The sequence below is a fragment of the Hippoglossus hippoglossus genome, chromosome 5 (assembly GCF_009819705.1).
Source record: "Hippoglossus hippoglossus isolate fHipHip1 chromosome 5, fHipHip1.pri, whole genome shotgun sequence".
Classification (NCBI taxonomy): Eukaryota; Metazoa; Chordata; class Actinopteri; order Pleuronectiformes; family Pleuronectidae; genus Hippoglossus; species Hippoglossus hippoglossus.
The window spans coordinates 27452866-27475451 of NC_047155.1; the positions used below are offsets into that span (position 1 = coordinate 27452866).

The window sequence follows — 22586 nt, forward strand, 5'->3', positions numbered from 1 at the left end:
AAAAGGTCTGCCCCTATGTTTACTTTTGATATGCCTCTGCAGAAGAGAATAAAAAACATTTCAAATTCCAAATACGGAACAAATCTTTATTTCTTTACACATCTTTATGCCTCTGTTTCAGTGACAGCCACATGTTTCTTGTGAACGGGATATCACATGAACAGCTTGAAAGAATTTCTCTGAATGCGGCACACACATTCACTTGGACTCAACGATAAACTGTTGAGTTTTGGTCGCCAAGGTCACTGGGACCTCACATCTTTCCTATTCTTGTTTACTCAATATGCAATATGAGGAGGATCGCCTGGACGGAATCTCATCTAAATCTGCCACATATCTTAAATGTCTAATGGATAAAATCATGAAGTGGTGGCATTTTAAATCCAAATGGCAAAGGTCAGCTTAAATGTTTGAAGTTTCCCCGATCCCAACACAAGATATCACGACCTCAGCCAGCACAGAGTGACCATTGGGTATTTGATCACTTCTCTTACCAGGGCCTATCGTGATCACTCAGTTGGTCGGGGCAGCTTTAGAAAGAGCCCTGGTTCCAAACTTTATAGGGGCCCTTATACTCCTGGGAACCTTTCAATACAGCAGAAATCTGTTTGTAGCCTGCCCTAGATCTGTGCATCGACACAAACCTGTCTCTGAGCTCTGCAGGCAGCTCCTTCGACCCTCATAAATAGTTTTTACTCTGATATGCATTGTCTCCTCATATGGACAGAGGTCTCTACAAGTCATATCCAATCAATTGAATTTACCACCGGTGGACTCCAGTCAAACTGTAGAAACATCTCAAAGATGATCAAAATTGGAGGCACTTGTAGTTAGGGTCTAAATGTCAATGTGATATATTATTTTTTTCTTTTAAGTAAATTTTGCGTGTAAACCAATCAGGGAGGAATTAAACGTGAATGATTTAAGCATAAGGCTGCTACACTCAGAGCTGTGGAATACCTGTAATGTGAATCCTCCATCGATCACGCATCCACAGCTGCTGTAACACTCATGAGGGCTGCCATGATAAGATCAAACCTGTTATATGTGAGTCTTGACAGTTGGTGCCGTTTGAGTTAACCTACTCATAAAGAAGTGACAGAACTTTGACTGACCAAGACTGGGATTCACCAGCTATTAATTATACATGCATCACCCAGTTTGTGTGTGAAGCCCTTTCTAACTTCTCAGTAATACCGGCTACTTTCAAGCTGGTGATTTTTCTAAATCAAGGTGCACCATAAAAACATGAGGAATGTCTTAGCGAGTAAATATTTCAGTAATGTGTAAATCAGTTGCTAGGAAACCTCTGTAGAGCTGTCGAATCAAGGGAAAGAGCTTGTGACCCTGGTTCATGGGGTTCACATCTGTTCCACATGTGATTATGTATAGGCTTCTAAGACACTTTGTAAACTTACATATTCTGCTTTGTGCTTCAAGTCAACATTGATATTTTCTGTGGAATAGGGTCTTCATCTCACCTTTACAGAGTGATAGTTTTTCCTTAACAGAATATTTATAGATGAATCATGTTTCAGACATCAGTGGAAAAACACGGAAATACACAGACATTTTGTATATTTATTGATATTCTGTATATTATCAGTGTTCTGAATTTCAATGCCTTTCAGTTTATATTTTCCTGTTAGTGTAACAGTCACAGATAAACATCACACTCTCAAAGCAAGAATGCATAAATCTGAGGCTCTAATATCTGCGACTGGCGAAGGGCCCAGTCACACATACGCACATTTTTCAGTGGCAAACCTCCGCCTCCTGGTTCACTTCCAATCAGTGCGTATGAGGGGTCGAAGAAAACATTTGCTTCGATTTGGTGCAGCAAATCCACTGCGTGGCTTCGTGTGGAGTCCAACATACTCCTGTATGTTTGACCTTGCCCTCACACAGAATGCTTCCACACTAATACAAAAGGTGTGGGGGTTGATGACGCTTCTAACACGTGACAGACGCTAAAATGGACAAACAAAAAAACAACAACAAAAAAACAACAACAAAAAAACCCGGTTAAAAAGCAATGTCACACACATAGACGACACCGACGAAGATGTCTAAAGAGTGTGTTGATAAGAGCTGACAATGGTGTTGGGGTGGTGTAAGGATTATCACGTGATCTACGCAGCAGAGTTAATATGTCACTTCCTGCCTATGTCTGCTTCACAGACTTCAGTGTGTTAGAGGTGATGGTGACCTTGTGCAAAGTGAGGACATTTGTGTTTTAATTACTTCCTGTAAAGGGCAGCCTATAGAATTGGGTGGCATTACATAGCATTTACTTGTATTGCTCATCCTGAGCATCATGAAACTGCTTCTGCTTCAGACATCTGTGTTCCCCAAACCTTCTCTGTGCAGCTCACTAGGTTCTCTGAGATCTGAGAAACTTGCCCTTGCTGATAACATTGTCATCACCTATGTATCTTTGTGTGCACTAGCAGAAGTGCTGATAATGGCTGCGATTTGCCAGGTTTGATATACAGTCGATAAAAGTGTCAGTTTCCACCTGTACATTTGTCCTTGGGAGAATAATCTTTTTGCAGAACTGATTCTTCGTGGTTTGACCTTTTAATAGAAGGTTGTGCTATATTTGGGGAAAAAAACGTTTATGTTCCTTAAATTCATGTCGATACCATCTCATCATTTGTTTGGGGGTGCTGCTGTTGCATTTCCTTCTTGACTCGCTGCCATCAGTGGTCGGGCTGAAAGAGGGGGAAGTATTTGGCTGAAAAACCAGGGTCATGCTTTATTCCTCATTGCTGATTTGTGCGAAGCAGGCAAAAAACAAAACAGTCCATCAGATTTTAACTTTGTACCTCCTGCTTACTCAGCTCCTTCACACCTTCTGTTGATGAATGGGGGGGAAAGACTATTCTGCATCAATAAACATGATTTTAATGAAGATATAAAGGATATGCAGATGCACCAGACATCTGCATATTGTGTGTCTCAACACCATGAGGTCGTAGAGGCTTTATGGAAGACTATTTTTAGAGGCAATAAATGCTTATCATATTTCATTCATTGGCTAACTGGCCTGTATTAACATTCTACTCTACACTATGGTATAATGAACATGAGCATAGCAGGGCAGAGGGGACAATAACTCTTCACCCGAATGAATAGTTATCATCCCAATTAAAATAGTGCCCCTCTCCATTATAGTGTATCTCTCCATCACTGTGCGTTCCTGCTGAAGGAGAAATTGAACAGTCCCATCCTGTTGTCAATATACCAATTGTTGTTCCACAAGGGAACCGCAGCCGTTTTATATATATTCAATAACAGACTATTTTGCATCACCAATTATGGTCATTTTGAACAAAAGACCCCTCAGACGTGCAGTGACCTGCTCGACTGGTCTAGTGGCCCTGACACTGAGTCAGTGACTTTCTTTGTTTCCCAGGAGGAGGCTTCCACCACTGCTCCAGTGAAAAGGGGGGGGGCTTTTGTGCCTACGCTGACATCACTCTGGCCATCAAGGTAAGACTCATGTTGTTGACAGGTTAACCTCATTCAAAACCTTCACTTTGGAGAATCCCCTTTTGTCAGATTCAGGTAAAAGTCTTCCATTATTAATGTGAGATTATGTGCTATTGAATTAATTAACACAGCCCTCCTCTTTAAAATGAAAACCACATTCATAAGCAATAAAACACTGCAATAACTTTGGAATTGAACTTGGTACAGAATGGCAATTGTGGATATTGACCCCATGACCCCTCCCTCCAAAGCTACCTTGAGCTACCAGGGTAAAGAGAAGTATCTATTGGCAGTCAGAACTGCATAATGGAAGTGAGGACAGTATGGAATCTCTCAAGACCTTTTGGCTAATTGGGTACCAAACTAAATGCTCATGGTGCCATTATTCTTTATGTATCGACATTTGCTTCAAAATGATACGTTAAAGGGATAGCTCACAGAAAAATGAAAATTCACTTATTATCTATTCATCACTATGCCGATGGAGGGGTGGGTGAAGTGTTTGGTGAGTCCACCAAACACGTCTTCAAGAGTCTCAGGGATAAGTGAAGTGTTGCAGACAAATCCAAAACAATTGAAGTAACCTGTGACCTATACTTCAGAAAAAACACAACAGGCCTCCATACTGCTCGTGTGGTGTCATCCAATGTCGGGGCTTGTGGAAACTTGGGTGACACCACACGAGCAGTATGGAGGCCTATTATGTTTATGTTATGTTACTCACCATTGACTTCAATTGTATAAAATTCGTCTGCAACGCTGTTGACCCCTGAGAGTCCAGAAGTGTTTTTTGGACTCAAACATTTCACCCACCTCTCTATCAGCATAGTGGTGAGCAAATAATAATTTCCGTAAACTATCCCTTTAAGGCAAGAATTTGCCAACTGTCACTTCAAGAGATATGGATGTCATCTTCCTAGTTTGCTACTGGAATCACTCTCAAGAAGAACAAATGCACATTATTCCTTCACCAAAACCAGTCCTCAACAAATACGCTGATCCTCTGAGCATAACTGAACTTTCTTTATCTTTTAAGTTATATATTTATGATGCATTTAAAAAACAGCAAAGTCACAAAAGCAACGAGATCACACATTGTTGACTTTGATCCTGTTGACAATAAGATACATTTAGAGTAACACCAGTCTCAATGGCTTAAATTATAATAGGGTCATTTAAAGGTCTGCCCGAAAAATCTTCATCTCATAATCTTACAGATTTGATTCTAAATCGGAAAATGACTGTAGCCCAAAATGTAATGTGTAGAATTTCTACCATGCAGCTGTAACCTGGGACAATAAGTAGATCTCAGAAAGCCATCCCACTGCTTTCTGCAATAGATGAGTATGAGCATAACCAGGTTATTGTGGAATTTTCTAAGTTTGGATTTAGAAGAACCTCTGTCTCAAAAGTAAAAGTTTGGAATCCCTCAGTGAGGATCTTAGCTGTGAGTGTGTAATCTTCAGAGAGAAAGAAAAACATGTTCTCATTCATTTCTCAGTTTCTGTTTGAGAGAGTGGAAGGCATCTCCAGGGCGACCATCATCGATCTGGATGCTCATCAGGTGAGCCGATACCATTACCTCTCTCTGTGTCGATGTGCATTGATGCTCAGGAGCTGACATTGATGACAAGATAACCACCCTTTTACCAACCCACCAATCAATGTGGCTCCCTGTGGGCCAAATTGGCCCTTACTGTCATATTCAGTGGAATGTATTTGAAAACATCTCCACTGGCAAACAGCTGAGTGCATACAGGCTTTGGGAATATTGGCAGTAATGTCAGCTACTTGTGTAGATGTGTTAGAAATATTCATTTAATTTGTTTATGATTTTAAAAGTTCCATTTACTTGTCATAAGAATGTCCTAAAGTATTAAAAGAAATATAGTACCAATACATTAATGATAAATACACTAAATTTATAAAATATAAACACAACACTTTTGTTTTCGCTCATATTTTTTCTCTCTCCCAAATGTTGGGAAATTGTTAAAATCTGTGTTAGTAGCCATCTCACAGGTGTTACATATCAAAAGATGCTGATTTAAAGGATGATTATTGCACATTTCTCTAAATTTTGTTCACAAATGTATTACAATCTGTATAAGTGAGCACTTCAACTTTGCTAAAATAATCCATCCACCTGGCAGTTAAGGCATCTCAAAATGCTGGACTAAGAGCATTGGTTATTGCAAAGGTGTGGTTTAAACTGGTCACAATAAAAGGCCACTCAAATTAGCGGTTGTTTTAATTGGCATGCTAACTGCAGGAATGTACACCAGAAGTGTTGCCTGTGAACTGAATGTTCATTTCACTACCATAAGCCGCCTTCAACGTGATTCAGAGAATCTAGCAGTAAGCAAATATTGAAGACTGAAACCAGGAGACCCAAAACACAGAGAACCCTCAGGAAGTCAAGGGGCAAGGCAAAAATCAAGGTCTTTACTAAAACAGGCGAAGGTTATACACAGGAAAAGAGTTCAATAAAACTAGCAGACAAATCCAGAGCTCGGTACATGTTGGCAACAAAAGGCATTCTAGCAGAGAACTGGTGTATAAGCAGTTGTACATATACTGGGTAAGTGAGTGGTGAGGAGGTGCAGGTTGCAGGTATGTGGAGGGAAACTGAACAATGGGAGGAAGTGAAGCTGGAGTCCATGAACGCAGTGATTCAAAAACAAAATAAAACAGGAAGTGAAACACTAAAATTAATGAAAGTTACACAGCAGATGTTATAGTTATTTGTTCAGAAAGCTTTTCTTGCTGAGCTCAAAGTAGGGCTTAAAGGATAGATGAGGGGCTGGAGAAAGCCTGTGGTCCTGCAGCACTAAGCCTATTTCCTAACAGCATGATTTCCTGGAGAAGCCTCTGTCTCTGGAACAGTTGGTTCAAAGCAATGAGACCTGTGATGTAACCGACTAAAAGTCAAAAACCATCACGTCCTCTGAATCATATTCCACATCAGTCAGCTCTTTTGCACTTTGCACTGCTGTACCTACATTTACCCAAAAGATAGCATGTGTTTTTTGAGTGTGCCCAAGACTCACCCCTTTAACACTTGTTATTGTGCTTGCCCAACTCATATAGGGCCCAGAATTTAGTCACTTTGACTCTCAGACTTGACATAATTCAAGTTCAAGCAGGATACAAATGTCATGTATGTCATGGTGTCACATGATGCAACCAGATTCCCATAATTGATGCTTTAAAGAACTCACAACATCATACAATTGTTAAGGAAATAGCACCACTGTGGCACCAAGGCATCATCTCTTCCCTAGTATGTGTACATCGTACACTATGTTCTCCCTCTTTGCTGCATTGATGGACTGAGCTCACCCCAGCTGTAGATAACAATGACTTGACATTTTTAAAGTCTGATTATCATTGTTTAGTCTTAATTTGTGTTTCCAATATAATGAGTCGTATCCAGCAGAAATCAGCCCTGAGAACTGTGTGCACATTGATGACGTCTCAAGGTTCCAGAGGTCTATTCCAGATTTAGAGCGTTATTCATTTTAAGCTATTGCTCATTGATCACGGTGCGCCTTAACCTATTGACAAGGAGGAGATCAATACAGATGTGGAGTAAATAATTCATGAAGAAGAACAAAAGAGTAAATCTGCATGAAGGCATGGACGTTGGCCTGAAGTGGCTTTCTCAGCAGATAATTAGGCAAAATATTAGTGATACACAGTAAAATCCTAATTGCAACCTCAAACATGACTTAAAGTTGGACTTACAACTTTGTGTGCAGTGAAGAGTATTTCATGTTGCTGAGTTAGGGTTACAGCCTAGACCGCTGTCGTGCTCAGTCACCCAGTCAACAGCAAAACAGTAATGATCAATTTTAGGTGTAGTTTATAACAAGCAGGACTGGAGAAATGACACTTGACCTTGTCATTACCCTGGGTAGACATCGCAGCACACTTTGTGTATTGACTCACTCCTGTGAAACATATCATGCTGAAGTAGGCTATATCAGAAAGTGCTTCTGACATATATACACTTTTTTAATGGATTAGTGAAAAATGAAGGTAAAAGCTTATTAAATGCATGGACAAATGTAACAGATACTGATTGTTGTGGGGGTTACGTTTTCAGACACAACACAGCTGGAAGGTGCAGTGAAGAGTATTTAATGTTATATAATGACTAACAGCCATCATGATGTTGAGCCAACATCGTGGTACCCCAGGGTGCAGCCTGCAACACACAGACTTTAATTTCAGTGTCTATTAAAATGTAGCAAAATATATATATTACTTGGGATTTCCCCAAAAGTGTCACTTACATGTACCTCTCCACCGATCAAAGGTGACCTCGGCGGCTGTGTGGAAACACACATGCAGGTCTTAAGTTCCAGTACTGTATGTCAGGACGAAAGGAAGCTGTGAACAGATGACACTGCAATTAAACACAACACTGACTATTATTTTTTAATGAAACAGGTGTAATTAATATAAAATATGTCAAAAATGAACAGTAAAACAGCCACGGCAAACTGTGTACACCGGGAGACTTTGACTTGCTTGTACTCTGTGCAGTGTTTGGGTTTTTCGACCTGAAGGCAGCACCAAAAACGAAACTTAAGGGTTAAATGTCATTTCTATTGCTAACGTTGCTCACAAACATTGCATTCTGTCGACCCAAGAAGATTATGGGACAAGATATCGTGGCGAAAAAAACTACGTCTAAAGTTATCTTTCAACTTTTTCAGGCAATGGTCTGCACTTTTGGGGGTACCAAAGCAAATCTCGGCCGATCAAATGTTACAAGCGTCGGAGCTAGCGTCACCGAACTAGCCCCTGAATTGGGACGCAGATATAGACAAGAAGTAAATCAACCAGACACCCAAAATAAGAAATATCAATAAATCAGGAAATAACAAGTGAAAAAAGTCCCTTTGGGACAGAGTATCACATCTGATAGCTCCACCGAGGATGATTAATGATCGTGGCCGTCAATCACCAGATCCCAACCCAACTGTAACCCATGGAAGATTTTAGAGTAACCAAACACCAAATGAGGGAGTATCTTTTGTAAATCATTTTATTTGTTAATTATCTGTATAGGGAATAATGTTTCATAATTTAAGCACTTAACAATGTATTTTTAATCTAGGCAAACAAAACCACAAATTACAGCCTCAAAAATTATCATGGAACTGTATTTAAAGTAATTAGTCAGTTATATTAACTGTATGTTATATTATTCAAACAGTTGAATTTCCAAAGTTGGCTATCGTGAAGAAACGTCTGGATTTTTAAAGGGGACATAGCATGCCCATTTTACCACAAGTTGATATGGTTCCTTGGGGTCTTAATGAAATGTCTGTAACATACTTTGGTCAAAATACCACAAGGATCATATAAAACAGCACCCTTTTTACCCTGTATAAAACAGCCCTCCACAGAGTGACCTGTTTTGAGTGCCTGTTCCTTTAAATGCTAATGAGCCAGCTCCCCCCTCCCCCCTCTCCCCCCATGATTTTAAACGATATAAATTACATATTTTATATGATATAAATTATCAAATATGCATCCCATACTTTGTATTCCCCTTCTGTTGTCCTGGAGTTTTAATTTTCCCAATCACATAATTAGGGCCAAGACCATGTAGGGAGACTTCCAGTTCCTTGTTACGACACAAAACCCAGGAAGCTCAATCGAGTCGCTCAAGCATGACGTTTCTGACTTAGAGGAACCATAACAAAACGCGCGAGTGTTTTTTCCCCAGAGTTTTTGGGTTGGTAGACATGCCAGATACCCACATTAACCTGTAGAAGCACTAACAAAGTGGAATTTGCATGCTATGTCCCCTTTAACTTGCCATTTTCTTATGGTCCTTGCTTATATTTGTCAATAAATCTATAACAACTTAATATTACTTTACAATACTTTATATTAATATTTATTATAATGAATAATTATTATATATATTTTTCCTACAATACTGTACAGCACCCCAGCCAGCTGCACTACGTTGATTGCACCGAGCTTCCCTCCATCTTCTCCTCGTCTCCCCATCAAAGATTGTTTAAAAGTAATGTTAGATTTTGAGACAACACTCAGTTTGTGAACATGTATAACCTGCCATGCTTATATCCTGCATTGGGTTTGGTGATACAGCCCAAAAAGAAGTGCAGTGGTTCACCTGACAAAACGATGTACGACTCTGGGGTTTCTCTACTTGTAATTCAAATCAATAATGTTTGGGGGGAGCCCTAGTAAATATGTATTATCTATATACACAGTATTTCTATCCATTATTATCTCTTAATACAATATCCCCTATATATCTGTCTAGAAATGTGCTATTGCCACTGAGTTAAACTTGACATTAATAATAAATTACCATATATACTGTTAATGTCTAGAAATTGTTGGAGTTGATCATCAGTCACTCCCCTCCACTATCATCCTGTCTTCTGGCAAAACCTCAGAAAAGCATACAAACATCTTCTATTCCTCTTAGATGAAAATGTTCTATTTTTTGTAGTCATCCTGCTCCTTTGAGTTGTGTTAAGTAGTGACAGATGGATCTATCATTTGATACAGATGTTTGAACTCTGTAAGGCAGAATATCTGTTTTTGCAGAACTGAAGGAAAGGCCTGTTTGAAGGCTGCAGTATAGGCTTCAGCTGACGCTAACAAATGGCAGTGAAACAGCAATCTTTTATTATACACTACATTATGTGGGGGGAGGATAAAACTAATAAGACTGCATGCAGCAGAAGCTTAGGCGACATATAAGCTGATTTATAGTCTCAGGCTGTCTTTCAGAGGTGGGGCAGAACATTCACTTACATGTTCACTTAGTCATTGTCTAAAGGAAGCCTATAGAACCCCCCAGTGTTACATGGGCTTGTTACTTTATCCATAGAGTTCAAACTGAAGTCCAATGCATAACTCACATTGATCCATACCCTTAAGTCATATACTTTTTTTCCACACAGGGTCAATTACATATTAAAATGCTTAAATTTGTATGCACAATTTTTCATGAAAAAATCAGATGCCATTGTGCATCAACAAGAATTTAAGTTGTCTTTAGGGATAAATTATCTGATTCTTCCAACATTTTGGTTACACATTCCACAAAGTCATCCAGATAGAGGAAAAACTGGATTCCACAAACATTCTACCAATTCTTGATGTTAATGTCCTGCAGGCAGTCAACAAAATGGAACTGAAAAGCAGCTCTCACACTCCACTGACTAGAACTTTACTGGAAATCTGTGAGTTGATAGACATGCTATGCATACTAGACAAAACTATCTCCGAACCTGAAGTGATGTGGAAGGAATGAGTGAAAATCCCTAATGGAAGGATAGAAACAAAACCCACAAAAACCACAAAAACAATAATTTTTTAATTGTGTCGATGCAGCGGTCGCATTTACACAAAATGTATCATTTGTCCTGTGCTAACCAAAAGTTTTAAATACAACTGTTCAAGAAACCACATTGAACCATGATGGTAACAATACTATGAAACATCATTTCTGTAATTATTGCCGTTTTCAGAGGACACTGAACACAGCATGGTCATCAGCAGTTTGATTTTGATTAACCACATTGACACTTTTTTAATTAGTCACAACAGGACCAGGTAACTAGGCTCATTTGACATTGACTTGCTACGCTAACAGTAGCCAGTGGACTTACCGAAGCACGACTACTTTATGTGTGCCAAATATTCGTAACATGCAGTGGGGGAAGGTCTGCGTTTTATGTGACAAAGAAAGAGGAAAATACCAGGGTCAAGATCACACATTTTATAGTTTTCTTCCTGAGTCGCTAGCGTTACTTCTGACTTGGGTTTTTCCTGCAATTGGGTTGGTGGAGGCATACAACGGCCAGGAGGACATTGGAGTTAACAGTAATGTGAAGATGGCGTACAAACAGGCTACTGGCTTCTAAGTGCTGTTTGTGTGCTATAGTCCATCACTATTATCTTCTTATGTTCTCCCTCTTGACTAGTGTTTATTCTAGCACTAAGTGAGTCATACAGATACATATGGAGTGATTTAGGTGTTTTTGTTAAAGATATAGTGAAATGGTTCATGGATGATAAGATACGGTATGCCTGCTCTAAAATGCTAAATAACTGTGTAACTATTAAAAGGAGAGAATGTTTTTCCTCAATTTACAAACTGGCTGGGCTATGGTAACTAATATTACCCAAACTCTTATGATAGAATTTGCTATTTTTTGCTACTTTATTAGCAGGAAAACGTAAGGTCAAACTAAACGGAAGGTGGTCCCTTCATTTGTCCATCACTCACCTTGGCACACAGCAAGATAACTTAACAACTACTCACATTGGCCAGTTTTCCCAAAACGTCTGAAGCCAAATTTAATGTTTTGGTTAAACAGAAACCTACATATCTGCTCCATGGAAGGGAAAAGGGACACACTGGAAACACTTAGAAAAAATCAGGATCCTAGAAATCAGACAAAACAATGATTAGAAAAGATCGTTGTATTTCTAAAAGGATTTTGGACAACAGGGCCCAGAATAGTGGACATTATTGAATGAATGAATGAATGATCTAGGCTAGAGCTTGTTGATTAATGATATATTGTTATGCTGTTTTGTGCTGTAATGCATGTATGTATTGTCTTTTATAGTTGAGTTTATGTATTTGAGAGGACCATCAAGCCATGGGAATTTTAGCTGAGCCTGCAAATGTTGTGGTATGTGGCAACAAGAAGAGCTTCAATATGTTAATCCTATTTGGTAGGTTTTGTAACAACTGTGATAAATTTAATCAAATGAAATGATTGGTAGGCGTACCTGTCTGTCACTAACCGACCTGCCTGCCTGCACCCTGAGCCTGTCTTCACAGGCCAGTCAGGCAAACACGAGAGGTCTGATGGGAGGGGTTGGAATGTATCATTTGCATTTTTTCAAAGTTTAGCCTGCTAGTTTTTCCTTAATTACCAACCCTCACTTTAAATTACAAAGTTAGATGATAAGATAAACACCATCGCATATCTGTGTTTAACTATGGAGTTAGAAACGGGAGGTTTAGCTAAGCACGAAGACTAAAATATGAGGGACACATCTAGACGAGCACAAGTCACTTTCACATAAAACCACAAATTATCATGTTAGTTTTTCTGTAGCTAAAGGAATAAGAAACAGCAATTTATCCAGTAATTTTTCAAGGTATTTGACAGAGCCAAGTATCCAGTCGTTATGCCATGCTAAGCTAAGCTAATCACCTCCTGGCTCTACCTCCATTCTAAAAGCACAAACCCAAGACTAGTATCGATAATCTAATTTCACTGTCAGCTAGAAAGCAGATAACAAAATGCCAAAGTTTGGAAATATTTTACATCAGGGCTCAGCATCATATGACTTGATCTTAGGGCCGACAGCCATCACGATGTGTAGACAACACATTAGAAAACATCCTTATTTTGCATACAGTATCTGCTGGTGGATTATACACTTACTTAGGCACGATGTTCAGCTGACACCAAATTGCCTGGCATGTCCCATACATTCTCCTTTATTCATTCAGTAATACTAGACAGTGGCGCGGTGCTTAATCTCCTCCTGACAGCAGCCAGACACTTTGGATGACAAACGTAGCAAAGGAAATGAAAAGGGATGAAGAAGCCATGACTTTTTTTATTAAGTATTTCAATATTTAATGCCTACAGACAACAAGACAGTTTATCTCTCATCTGATGCTGTCAGTCAGCGTGGCATATCTCAGGTAAACAGATGGGTCTGTGTGACACCTGTGTGCACTGTGGCACATGCAAGATATTTAGTGGATTGGCAAAACACTGCAAGTTATCGGCTGTTGTGTAATACACATGGGCGAGGCGTCATGAGCGGTGAAAAACCCATCGCTTGATACAGTTTGTATGTGTTGGCTGATGGGTAGAGAAGCAGATACAGTGTCAAACGGCTGAAAGACAATCGCGGTTCTGTTCTTTTCCAGGGAAATGGGCACGAACGGGACTTCATGGATGACAGTCGAGTGTTCATCATGGATGTGTATAATCGCTACATATATCCCGGGGATGGATTTGCTAAAAGTGAGTAAAAGCATTATTTTGTGTTAAAGGATTTCCTGTGTGGCATCTGGTGGCAGAGTTCTCTCCGTTCCCCCTGATGCCTTGTTGGCAGTTGAGGAACTGAAGGGGGGGGGCAGCCCCTAGATGTCACTCAGTGCCATTTTAATTATGCAGTGATTTCCCTCAGCACTACCACTCACTCCTTTGGCACTCAGCAGAAAATATGCCACGTCCCTGCAACACCATAATCACAGCTTTTACACAAATGAACTTGTCAATACATTAAATCTGATTTGAGAGCGACCACATGTTAGCATTTAACACCAATCCCATCATTGCTCCTCAGACCAAACGTGACAGTCCTGTCTTTAACGCACTCCTCCTCCTCCCCAGCTGTCTTCCTCTGTACAATTAATTGAATTCATGACATCTCATAATCGTCTCTCTCCTTATTAAAGTGAAATAAATGTACATTCTGGCTTGTTTAAGATAAAACAACACAGTCCTATTCTGCTTCTTATTTTTCCTCCGAGACACGTGTATTTCCTTCTACCTTCAAAGACTGACACTGACAGTTTCTGACACTTTTAAGAGAAACTTGCTGGACCAGACTTGAAAAAACTCAGTTTCACATGCTTACGCATTGTTCTGCCCTGCTTGTGCAGCTTAGTTCTGCTTTAACTGTGAAACATAAAGGTATATTAATTAACCTTTTTCATCATTTGCATTAATTATTGGAAATGTACAGTACATACTAATTAATTGAACCACTTGTGCACCAGTCTATAGGAGAGGAATTACCTACCTGAACCTCACGTAAGAATTCAGCTCTCAGAAATACTCTTCTCAGCTTGTGCTCAAATACATTGTGCAACACTGCAGTGATTATTAATCTATATATGAGGCCTGTGGACTGAGCTCATCCTAACTGCTACTGTTTCATAACTGCTGATTTATTGAATGCAGCCATGTTCTGTGGCTTTATGGTCTGGTTCTCAAATGAATCATCATTGTCCCTGTATTTCAGAAGCTATAAAAAGGAAGGTGGAGCTGGACTGGGGCACTGAAGACTCGGAGTACCTTCGGAAAGTAGAGCTCCACTCTGAGGGAGCATTGAATGAGGTCCGACCCGACATCATCATATATAATGCAGGGACAGACATCTTGGATGGGGACCCGCTTGGAGGACTCTCCATATCACCACAGGTACTGGATTAGACTGCAGGAAAGGTTTCTAAACATGCTCCAGCACCGTGCTAGTGGCACTAATCTGTGACGCATGTTTGTATGACGCACTGTTCGCACTGTACAAATTGCTGTCTTGTTGATCTGGAGTCTTGCAGTCGTTGTGAGTTCATACTACACGATTAGCTACCAAAGGGTGGTGACACTACATGATCTTTCACCAGGAGAAACTCTCGACTAGACCCCAAATTATGATTAATCACAAAAACACACATGAGAAGAGACACAGTGAGTCTGACTGATCCTCTTCTGTGTCGTCTTGCTGTAGAACAGAACAGTTCTGTGGACATCACTGTTGTAAAGAATAAGTTTCTGTGTGAACCCGACCCGAACCTGATGCAGTTAGTATAAAAGCTGCACTGAGTTTGTGTTATCCTGTCCCTTAAACACATGGTTGATTCACGTGATTACAGACATCTCCAGTCTTAAAAATCAGGGGGCAACCTTCACCACCTTCACCCCATCCTGCGCTCTGATTGGCTGGAGGTGGCTTGAGTTGTCACCGACTCTAACTAGATTTCCAGCAGAGTCTGCAACACGTCGGCAAGCTTCTCTCGCTGAGTCTTTGAAGAGTTCACAGATCATGACTGCTGATCAAGCATCGATCAGGAGCTTTTGTCTGTGACTAGCAAATATGGCTGAAAATTGCATATACAGATTAATCCACTTCCTTTAATTGTTAGAAATCTACTTTAAAGCTAACATTGACTATTTTTATCTGCTGTGATGGAAGGAAAAATGTCTGAACATAGAACGTACTGAGAGCTAATCTGAATGAGACACATTTGGATTTATCACTTCCTGTGGGCAGAGATGTCCTGTGATCCTGCAGCTCCCAGAAAGTAATGAAACAAATAATGTGAATTTGCAGAAGGTGTTGGGGATGGTGCACTGTTGTGTGTTGCAGAGCTCATTTCTGATTGAGGCTGGTAAATTGCCTAAAAAAAACACTCATGGTCACTGCAGCTTTAATAATAGTTATTTCAAATTCTGGTTGAACATGAGTTCCTGCCATACCTAATTCTTACAAATCAGCGCTTGTGCTACAAATTGCTCCATAATACACAATGTTTTTGACACAAGCTGTTTCTGCACTCAGTCCCCAGACAAGCAGGGGTGTGTGTTTCTTCTCAGTCCCTCCCTGATGTGTGCTCTGAGCAGCTTAGTGCTCCACAGCGGAGCAGTGAGATATGGGAACTATCAGGCCTCTTCCAGGCCTCCCCTCCCTCCTCAGGGGAGGGGAGGCAGCGTAGATAGACACGTCAGCCGGCAGTTTCTAAGAATTCACAGAAATTACGAGTACTATCTAAAGCAATGGAGAGATTGACAACTTTCCTTTCCTCCTCTTTGCCAGGGTATTGTAAAGAGAGATGAGATAGTGTTCCGAGCTGCAAGGCGACGGGGCATCCCCATACTCATGGTCACATCTGGCGGATACCAGAAAAAAACAGCCCGCATCATCGCCGACTCCATTCTTAACTTGCACCAGCAGGGTTTGATTGGAGCAGAGGCTCTGGAGGGGGAGGGCTCGTCATTGCAGGTGACCAGTATGCTGTCCCACTCACGGCATGCAGGGTCAACATTCAACGCTGTCTAAGGCCTGCGGTATACTCGCTGTTTAACCATGCGTAGGAAAGTGGCTGCACCGTGAACGGAAGACGGCAACACTAATGTTAAGATCAAGACAACAAAAGATACGATCGTGCATTCCTAGGTGGTATGTTGAAAATGGCGAGCTTACTTCTCTGAGGACGTGATGTCTGAGGACAAAGCAGCTCTCTTGCGTATGCGTAGTTAACAGCAAATATGCCGCAGGCCAATACTCACAGCTGTGACCTCTATAGCTGTGAGGTTTGAAAGCAGTAGGGTGACTTTATATGTGACAGCAGCAGTCATATTGTGAGGAAGGATGCGTGTTTGCACATGTACAACAAAAAGTTCACAAGCATTGTTTTATGTATAAGTTGGTGATTAATTAAAGGGAATAATAATGCAAAGAGGGAATTTGGTGTGAAACAATAACATTCTCTTGGCTACAGCAGATTTAGTTAAGCTCTGAAGAGCCACAAAAAGAGTGTTTAAACTTTAATCTAATGGAGAACAATGGGGTTATGTTTAATGTATGTTCAGGGCTGTGTATTAGAGAGGCATTCTTTTATCTCAGGAAATGTACTAATGTCATTTGTGAAGAATATGACTTATTAAGAGTCCATGAAATGGTACAAAGATCGAATGTTGTTGCAGAAACAGGGGAAGTATGTTAATTATCCTCCATCTCAGTGTACTGCGATGGAGATTAAAAATCTGAACAATAGGTGCTTGTGCAAAGTTTGACTACCAAACATGATTAAATGTGATCTTTAACCTTCTTAAAGAAACTAATGTCCTCTTTAGCCCTTATTAGCATTTGTGTTTCATAATTTCTAGTGTAAATTGGAGATTTTCCTCTCGATAATATTGTACTAACTAAAGAGTTATTGGTGTTTTATTAATCATGTTCAACCATTGATGGGTTTATTTTCTTGTTAATGCACTTGGTGCTTTAAATCCACTCTGATATCTGCAGTTGATGTTTACAGGGAGATCAGTGTGATTCCATCATAGGTACTTACGTAGGTTTTTCTGTCTCTTACGCCGCAAATTAGATTTCAATTTGATTTGAAACAGTAAAACACACGACTCTGAGCACTTTATCTTTTGTATATGGTGAAAGAAGGTTCACCAACATTCCCAAGCTCCTGAAAATCAACGGTCTTTTTGCGGTGTGTTTCTGATTGATTTGCTCTAGCGAGACATTGAGAACTCTCTTAATGATGTTTACAAATACAGTAGATGTTTTTAAAATTCCATTATCAATATGATCGATGCAGTAGATGCAGCCACTTCACTGCTTCCAAAAGACACTAAATTATCTTGTTCAAATGTAGACTGTATCTCGTTCTGTGTGTGTGCGTGCGTGTGTTCACCCTTTCCTTATTGTACAGTATACATAAACGTGGTATGAGAGACAGGAAACAGATGGAATTAGTGGTATGACTGTGGACATTGCTAAAATGTTGTATGGACCTTATCCATTTATTTAGCCATAAATCAATTTAATGATAAACTAGCAATAATTACATTTTATTGGCCAAGTAAATAGTTTGGATCTGAGAATGCTGCAGTATTGTCCAAAACCAAACTCCTACAAGGCAAGAAACACCAGTGGCCAGATATTCAGACTGATTTTCACACACATAGTCTTGTTCCAGATCGGTGGATCTCTGCCAACATTACTGAATGTGTAAGTAATTTGTGTAATTTAGACGAGGTGCTATTTGTGAGAAAGATTGAGAATGGGAAGCCACTTCAAAACATAGCTTAGGGCTAAGATAATGTTCAATCCACAAAACTGTGATTGGGTTGTGAAAAACAAACCAACTACTCCCGGCAGCCACTACTGCAGCTTCCTGGTTATGTCAGCAGGACACATACTGCTGGCTCACCACTGGTATGTTCAATTAAGCACCCCTCCTAAACAACAACTACACTGTGTCAGACTTTAAGAATGAAGGGTTTTGAAATGATTAGTCCAATAACCAGCCTGAAAGTGAACCTAACATATTTGTATAGTTCTTATAACTAACTGTTCAAAACATCACTCGTTGTTTTACTGTTAACTGACTTTTCAGATCCTCCCACTTCAGGTTGAGCCTCCTCATAAAGTTGTTTAGTTAATGTGGTTAAACGGTTGGTTCACTTTGGACATGTCTCACAGTCTGATTGTTTGGCTGCTTGTGTTTCCACAAGACACCAAAATATATATTCAAATAAATACATTTTAAATCCTTTAAAATGTTGTGTAAGCCAAACCAATTTTGAGGCACTGGTTTTTCTCTACTCTACTGTGCATATATATGAATTCAGTATATTTTATATCCAGATCTTTGTCTAGATCAAAGCCATATACAACTTCCCAAATTACAGCAGCCGCCTGAGGGAAGACAGTAGAATGCAGGTATGGACAGAGCTGATATATCCTGTGTTAGGACTGTTAAGACAGCTCAGGGTAAAGAATGAGACAGGACAAAGCTGAAGACCAAATTAGAAGAAATGTTCCTGTGACTGTGAATATGGCCAAGGGGTATATTTTATGATGGAACCGCCTGCTCTGCGGCTCACTATTACGTCAGACCTGTTCTTCTGTTTTGCAGTTGACTGGATCTGAAGTGGCAGCTGGCAGGTGCTGCTGTAATGATTTTCTAATGTATTTTCACATTCATTATCTTCTGCTGCTCTGGCTCCACACTACTGTTTTTTCTTGTCTGAGTTACAAAAGTTCCGCCCGGAGCACAGACTCCTGATCATTTAAAGGATTAAAATGCTTTCTATCTTTGAACAGCATGAACGAGTCAGTGTTGGCTTCGTATTCAGGAAGCTGTTTGGACACGTTCATAATGAAACTGTGAGAGGCGGGCCATATTAACGCTGTCAGTGCTAATTAGCTCAAGCCTTTGATCTGGTGTTGCTGCCTTTGAACGAGGCTGAAATGTTTAGTGCAGTCTACCTTTAATTAGGTCTCAGAATATATCACTTACTGTATGCAGGCCTCTTTAATACCTGACGTGAGCCCATCGTCCAGCTCATCAGCTCCTCTCTGTGTCAGCCAGCGTTTTAGCAAATAGTGCTGGTTGGAGGTTTCATGCCAAAAAAACACTGATGTCTTCAGAGTTGTACTGAACTGGTGCATTTGTTGTTTGTGCTGACATTGAAAAGTACGTCTATGCATTCATAATGACATTGAATAAATCCTGTGATATCAAACAAGTCAATTTTCCTTTTTTCTTACGTTTTGGAGTTTTTCTTTGAATTGCTTTAACTGTCCATGCTTACAGTTTAATATGCATGGAAAACCGTAGTTAATAATCCTGCTAACAATAATAATTTTCCATATACTGCTTGGTTGTTCCTAAAGCCTTGCCCCAAATGAGGTAATGAAAATCCCACTCTTTTACCACAGTGACTCAGTGAGAAATCATCTAACTAAAGTCCCTTTCTTGTGTAGCTTCTCTGATGCATCCTACTGCTTGAGTCAAGGTCATTTGCTTTTCTGTCTAACTGGTAGCTTCAGACCACCACAAGTGTAACTTTGTTTATTTCATTCACTTGCACAAGGACATGCATGCATTTGACACAGACTGCGTTTACATGTGCACTAAGTTTCCAGTTATTATCAGGTTTTTGGAAGTATCCTCTTTCATGTTTAAACATGTAATACAAACAAGGGCAGCAATGAAAGTGGCTCACTTCTGTAGTGACGAGAAGGTGGAGTTTTGTTTATATTTATTTAAAGAACTATATATACTGAGTAATCTAGATGGGAACATGAGTTTTAATGCTGACTTAGTTAAGTTGGTTTAGGCTTCGGGATGCCGGTTTCCCATCATGCATGCTGGAATTTATCATGTATATAGGGATATAATAACCCAATTTATCAATGTTCATGTAAACAACATATCACAAATATGATTTTTAAAAAACTGGGATAAGCCTCATACTGGGATACTGGTGGGTATGTAAATGCAGTCACAGTGGTGTCACACTATTCCACTGATCAGAAAACGCAGCAAAGAAGTAAAGTGAAACCAAGTAAACATGGATGCTAACATGGATAGAGGATTTAAAACGCTTTAAAACATGTCAAGAATACACTACAGGTGAGAAACACTGAACCTAAATGTAACGTGTGTTTTGCTTACGAGAAAACTCCCCCCTGAAGTTTCTGCACACTCACATGCAGGGGTTTTCATTTGGTCTGATCTGACTCTCAAATTAAAGTTAGGCACCATAATATACTCAAATTCATGTCAACTCAATGTACTAATGAGAATCACCGTACTGTTCTGAATCACTAATGAGAATCACTAAAGCTGACATTATTCATGACTCATTATGGAGGCAATGCTCTTCTATTTAAACAAGTTGGTTCTCATCTTGACTCGACCAAATCACTTCCAAAATTACCAACTCATGAAAAATCATTCCCCGCGCAACAAATATGTAATGAAAACGCAAAGTCTGCCAGTAGAGAAGTGTGGGCTGTTCAGAAATCCTTCAGCACATAGTTCGTAGATATACAAATTCAAGCAAAGACAAGAACTCTTTAGAATTGAAACAGAAAAGCCTAAAAAAATTGTTTTAAGGACAGTATACTCATTATGCATAGGGGATTGAACACTGCTTTAACTTTCAGCGGTCTTATTTGAGTCTGCTACCATCACTGGACATTCAGGCAACAGAGAACATTAGACTTCAGATACACAGTGAATACTGGACAACTCTGGACACAGTTAATAAGAGAGTTTGTGAAATATCAGTCAACCCCACACACAGTCAGAGGAGGTCTACAGTAATCAGGCAAAACAAATCTGTGTGGGAGGACAATGGGGGTGAACTTTTCTGGATGCTTGTGTCGTTTTCATTTCCCTACTGACAAGTAAACTATACTTTAAGGACAAAGCAGTGCAGCAGCAGATTCCAGCTTTTAATTGAAAAGAAAATCAGAACAGGCAGCTAAATACTAGACACGGTCTGTTCTACATTTAACATGATGAGCAGCTCTTGTCTTTCTGTCGGCGGTTGATTACGGCTTGGTTTTGCTGTTGTTTTGCTCTTCAACAGAATTGTAATTCACAAACGTCAACATATGGGCTGAGGTGTGTTACAAGCTGGAAGCCGGAGACACTTTAGCCTCACAATGCCCTCTTATAATCACCACGATATATGACACAGAGCCAGCTATTCTAATGAGCTCATTAATAAGGCTAGTCAGTTGGCTACTAATGAGTCCATGTGTAACATCATACTAGTTTTCACACAAGACATGGGTGATCCTATAATATGAACTCTGGGTTTTTAAGTGAGAGTTCCAACTTGTGGTCAGGGAGTCTGGTGAAAGAGTGAAGGTGTCTTGCATTGTTATAGAGTTCTTGTATTCTCAAGAAATCTGTCAAACACAGCCAAACAGGAACAGAGAGTCCATTATGACAACAGAACTTCAGGCAACTGTGGTGCTGGGACAAAGAGCCCTTGTAGTGAGCTTCATTAAACATGATTCCCTGGCTGTTTGCCCTGGCTCCTGGACGCCGTCTTACCTCAGATGAACTGCTCCGAGGGCTCCAGCTGGACCGAGGCCGAGTCTGTCGAGTGCTCGTCGTGTCTGGCTGCTTCGATTGGGATGTTTTCTCCTCTCCAGACGAACCAGCGCAAGTGAGGTGTAAACTGTTAACGGCCAGCGGTCTACTGAATATGGCACAAGATAAAAACAACATTGCAACAAGTTAATGAAAACTTTACTCAGTGTATTTAACTTTCACAGAAAACGGTAGGTTTAAAGGGGCACTCACAATATTACACAGCAGGTTTACGAGTACCAATCTGCCTGTTAAAATAGCTTTATAATATCTTCTGTTGCTCTGGTCGGTGTTTGGGAGGCAGTGAGGTTCTACAGAGCTCAACAGTGTGTTACCATGGCTAAAAATCCCATTCATTTTCTGAAAAGAGATTTTGATTATCAGTCATAATATTGTATTGATATGCTCGCGGCGAGTGGAAAAAATAGCGTATCCCGCCAGAAAACACACTGAAAATCGATTTTAAATTATATAAATGACATATTATGTCATATCATATTATATATGATATATATGATCAAATATGCATCCCATACTTTTGATTTTCCTGCTGTTCTCCTGGAGTTTCAATTTCCCCGAATTTTTCCCCCACATGATGAAATTTCCCCACCTGCCCATCCACTACAAGCAC

General features: G+C 40.0%; 1 protein-coding gene across 1 annotated transcript in view; it reads left to right on the forward strand.

Annotated features, from left to right (window-relative positions):
• hdac11 (histone deacetylase 11) overlaps window positions 1–16434 on the forward strand; it is a 28358-nt gene extending 11924 nt beyond the window's left edge. Inside the window, exons 7-11 of the mRNA XM_034585402.1 lie at window positions 3419–3495; window positions 4997–5059; window positions 13463–13559; window positions 14566–14744; window positions 16138–16434. Coding sequence (XP_034441293.1) covers window positions 3419–3495; window positions 4997–5059; window positions 13463–13559; window positions 14566–14744; window positions 16138–16380 — 659 coding nt within the window. The 3' untranslated portion in view covers window positions 16381–16434. The remainder of the gene's footprint in view (window positions 1–3418; window positions 3496–4996; window positions 5060–13462; window positions 13560–14565; window positions 14745–16137) is intronic.
• Window positions 16435–22586: the final 6152 nt, after the last annotated feature.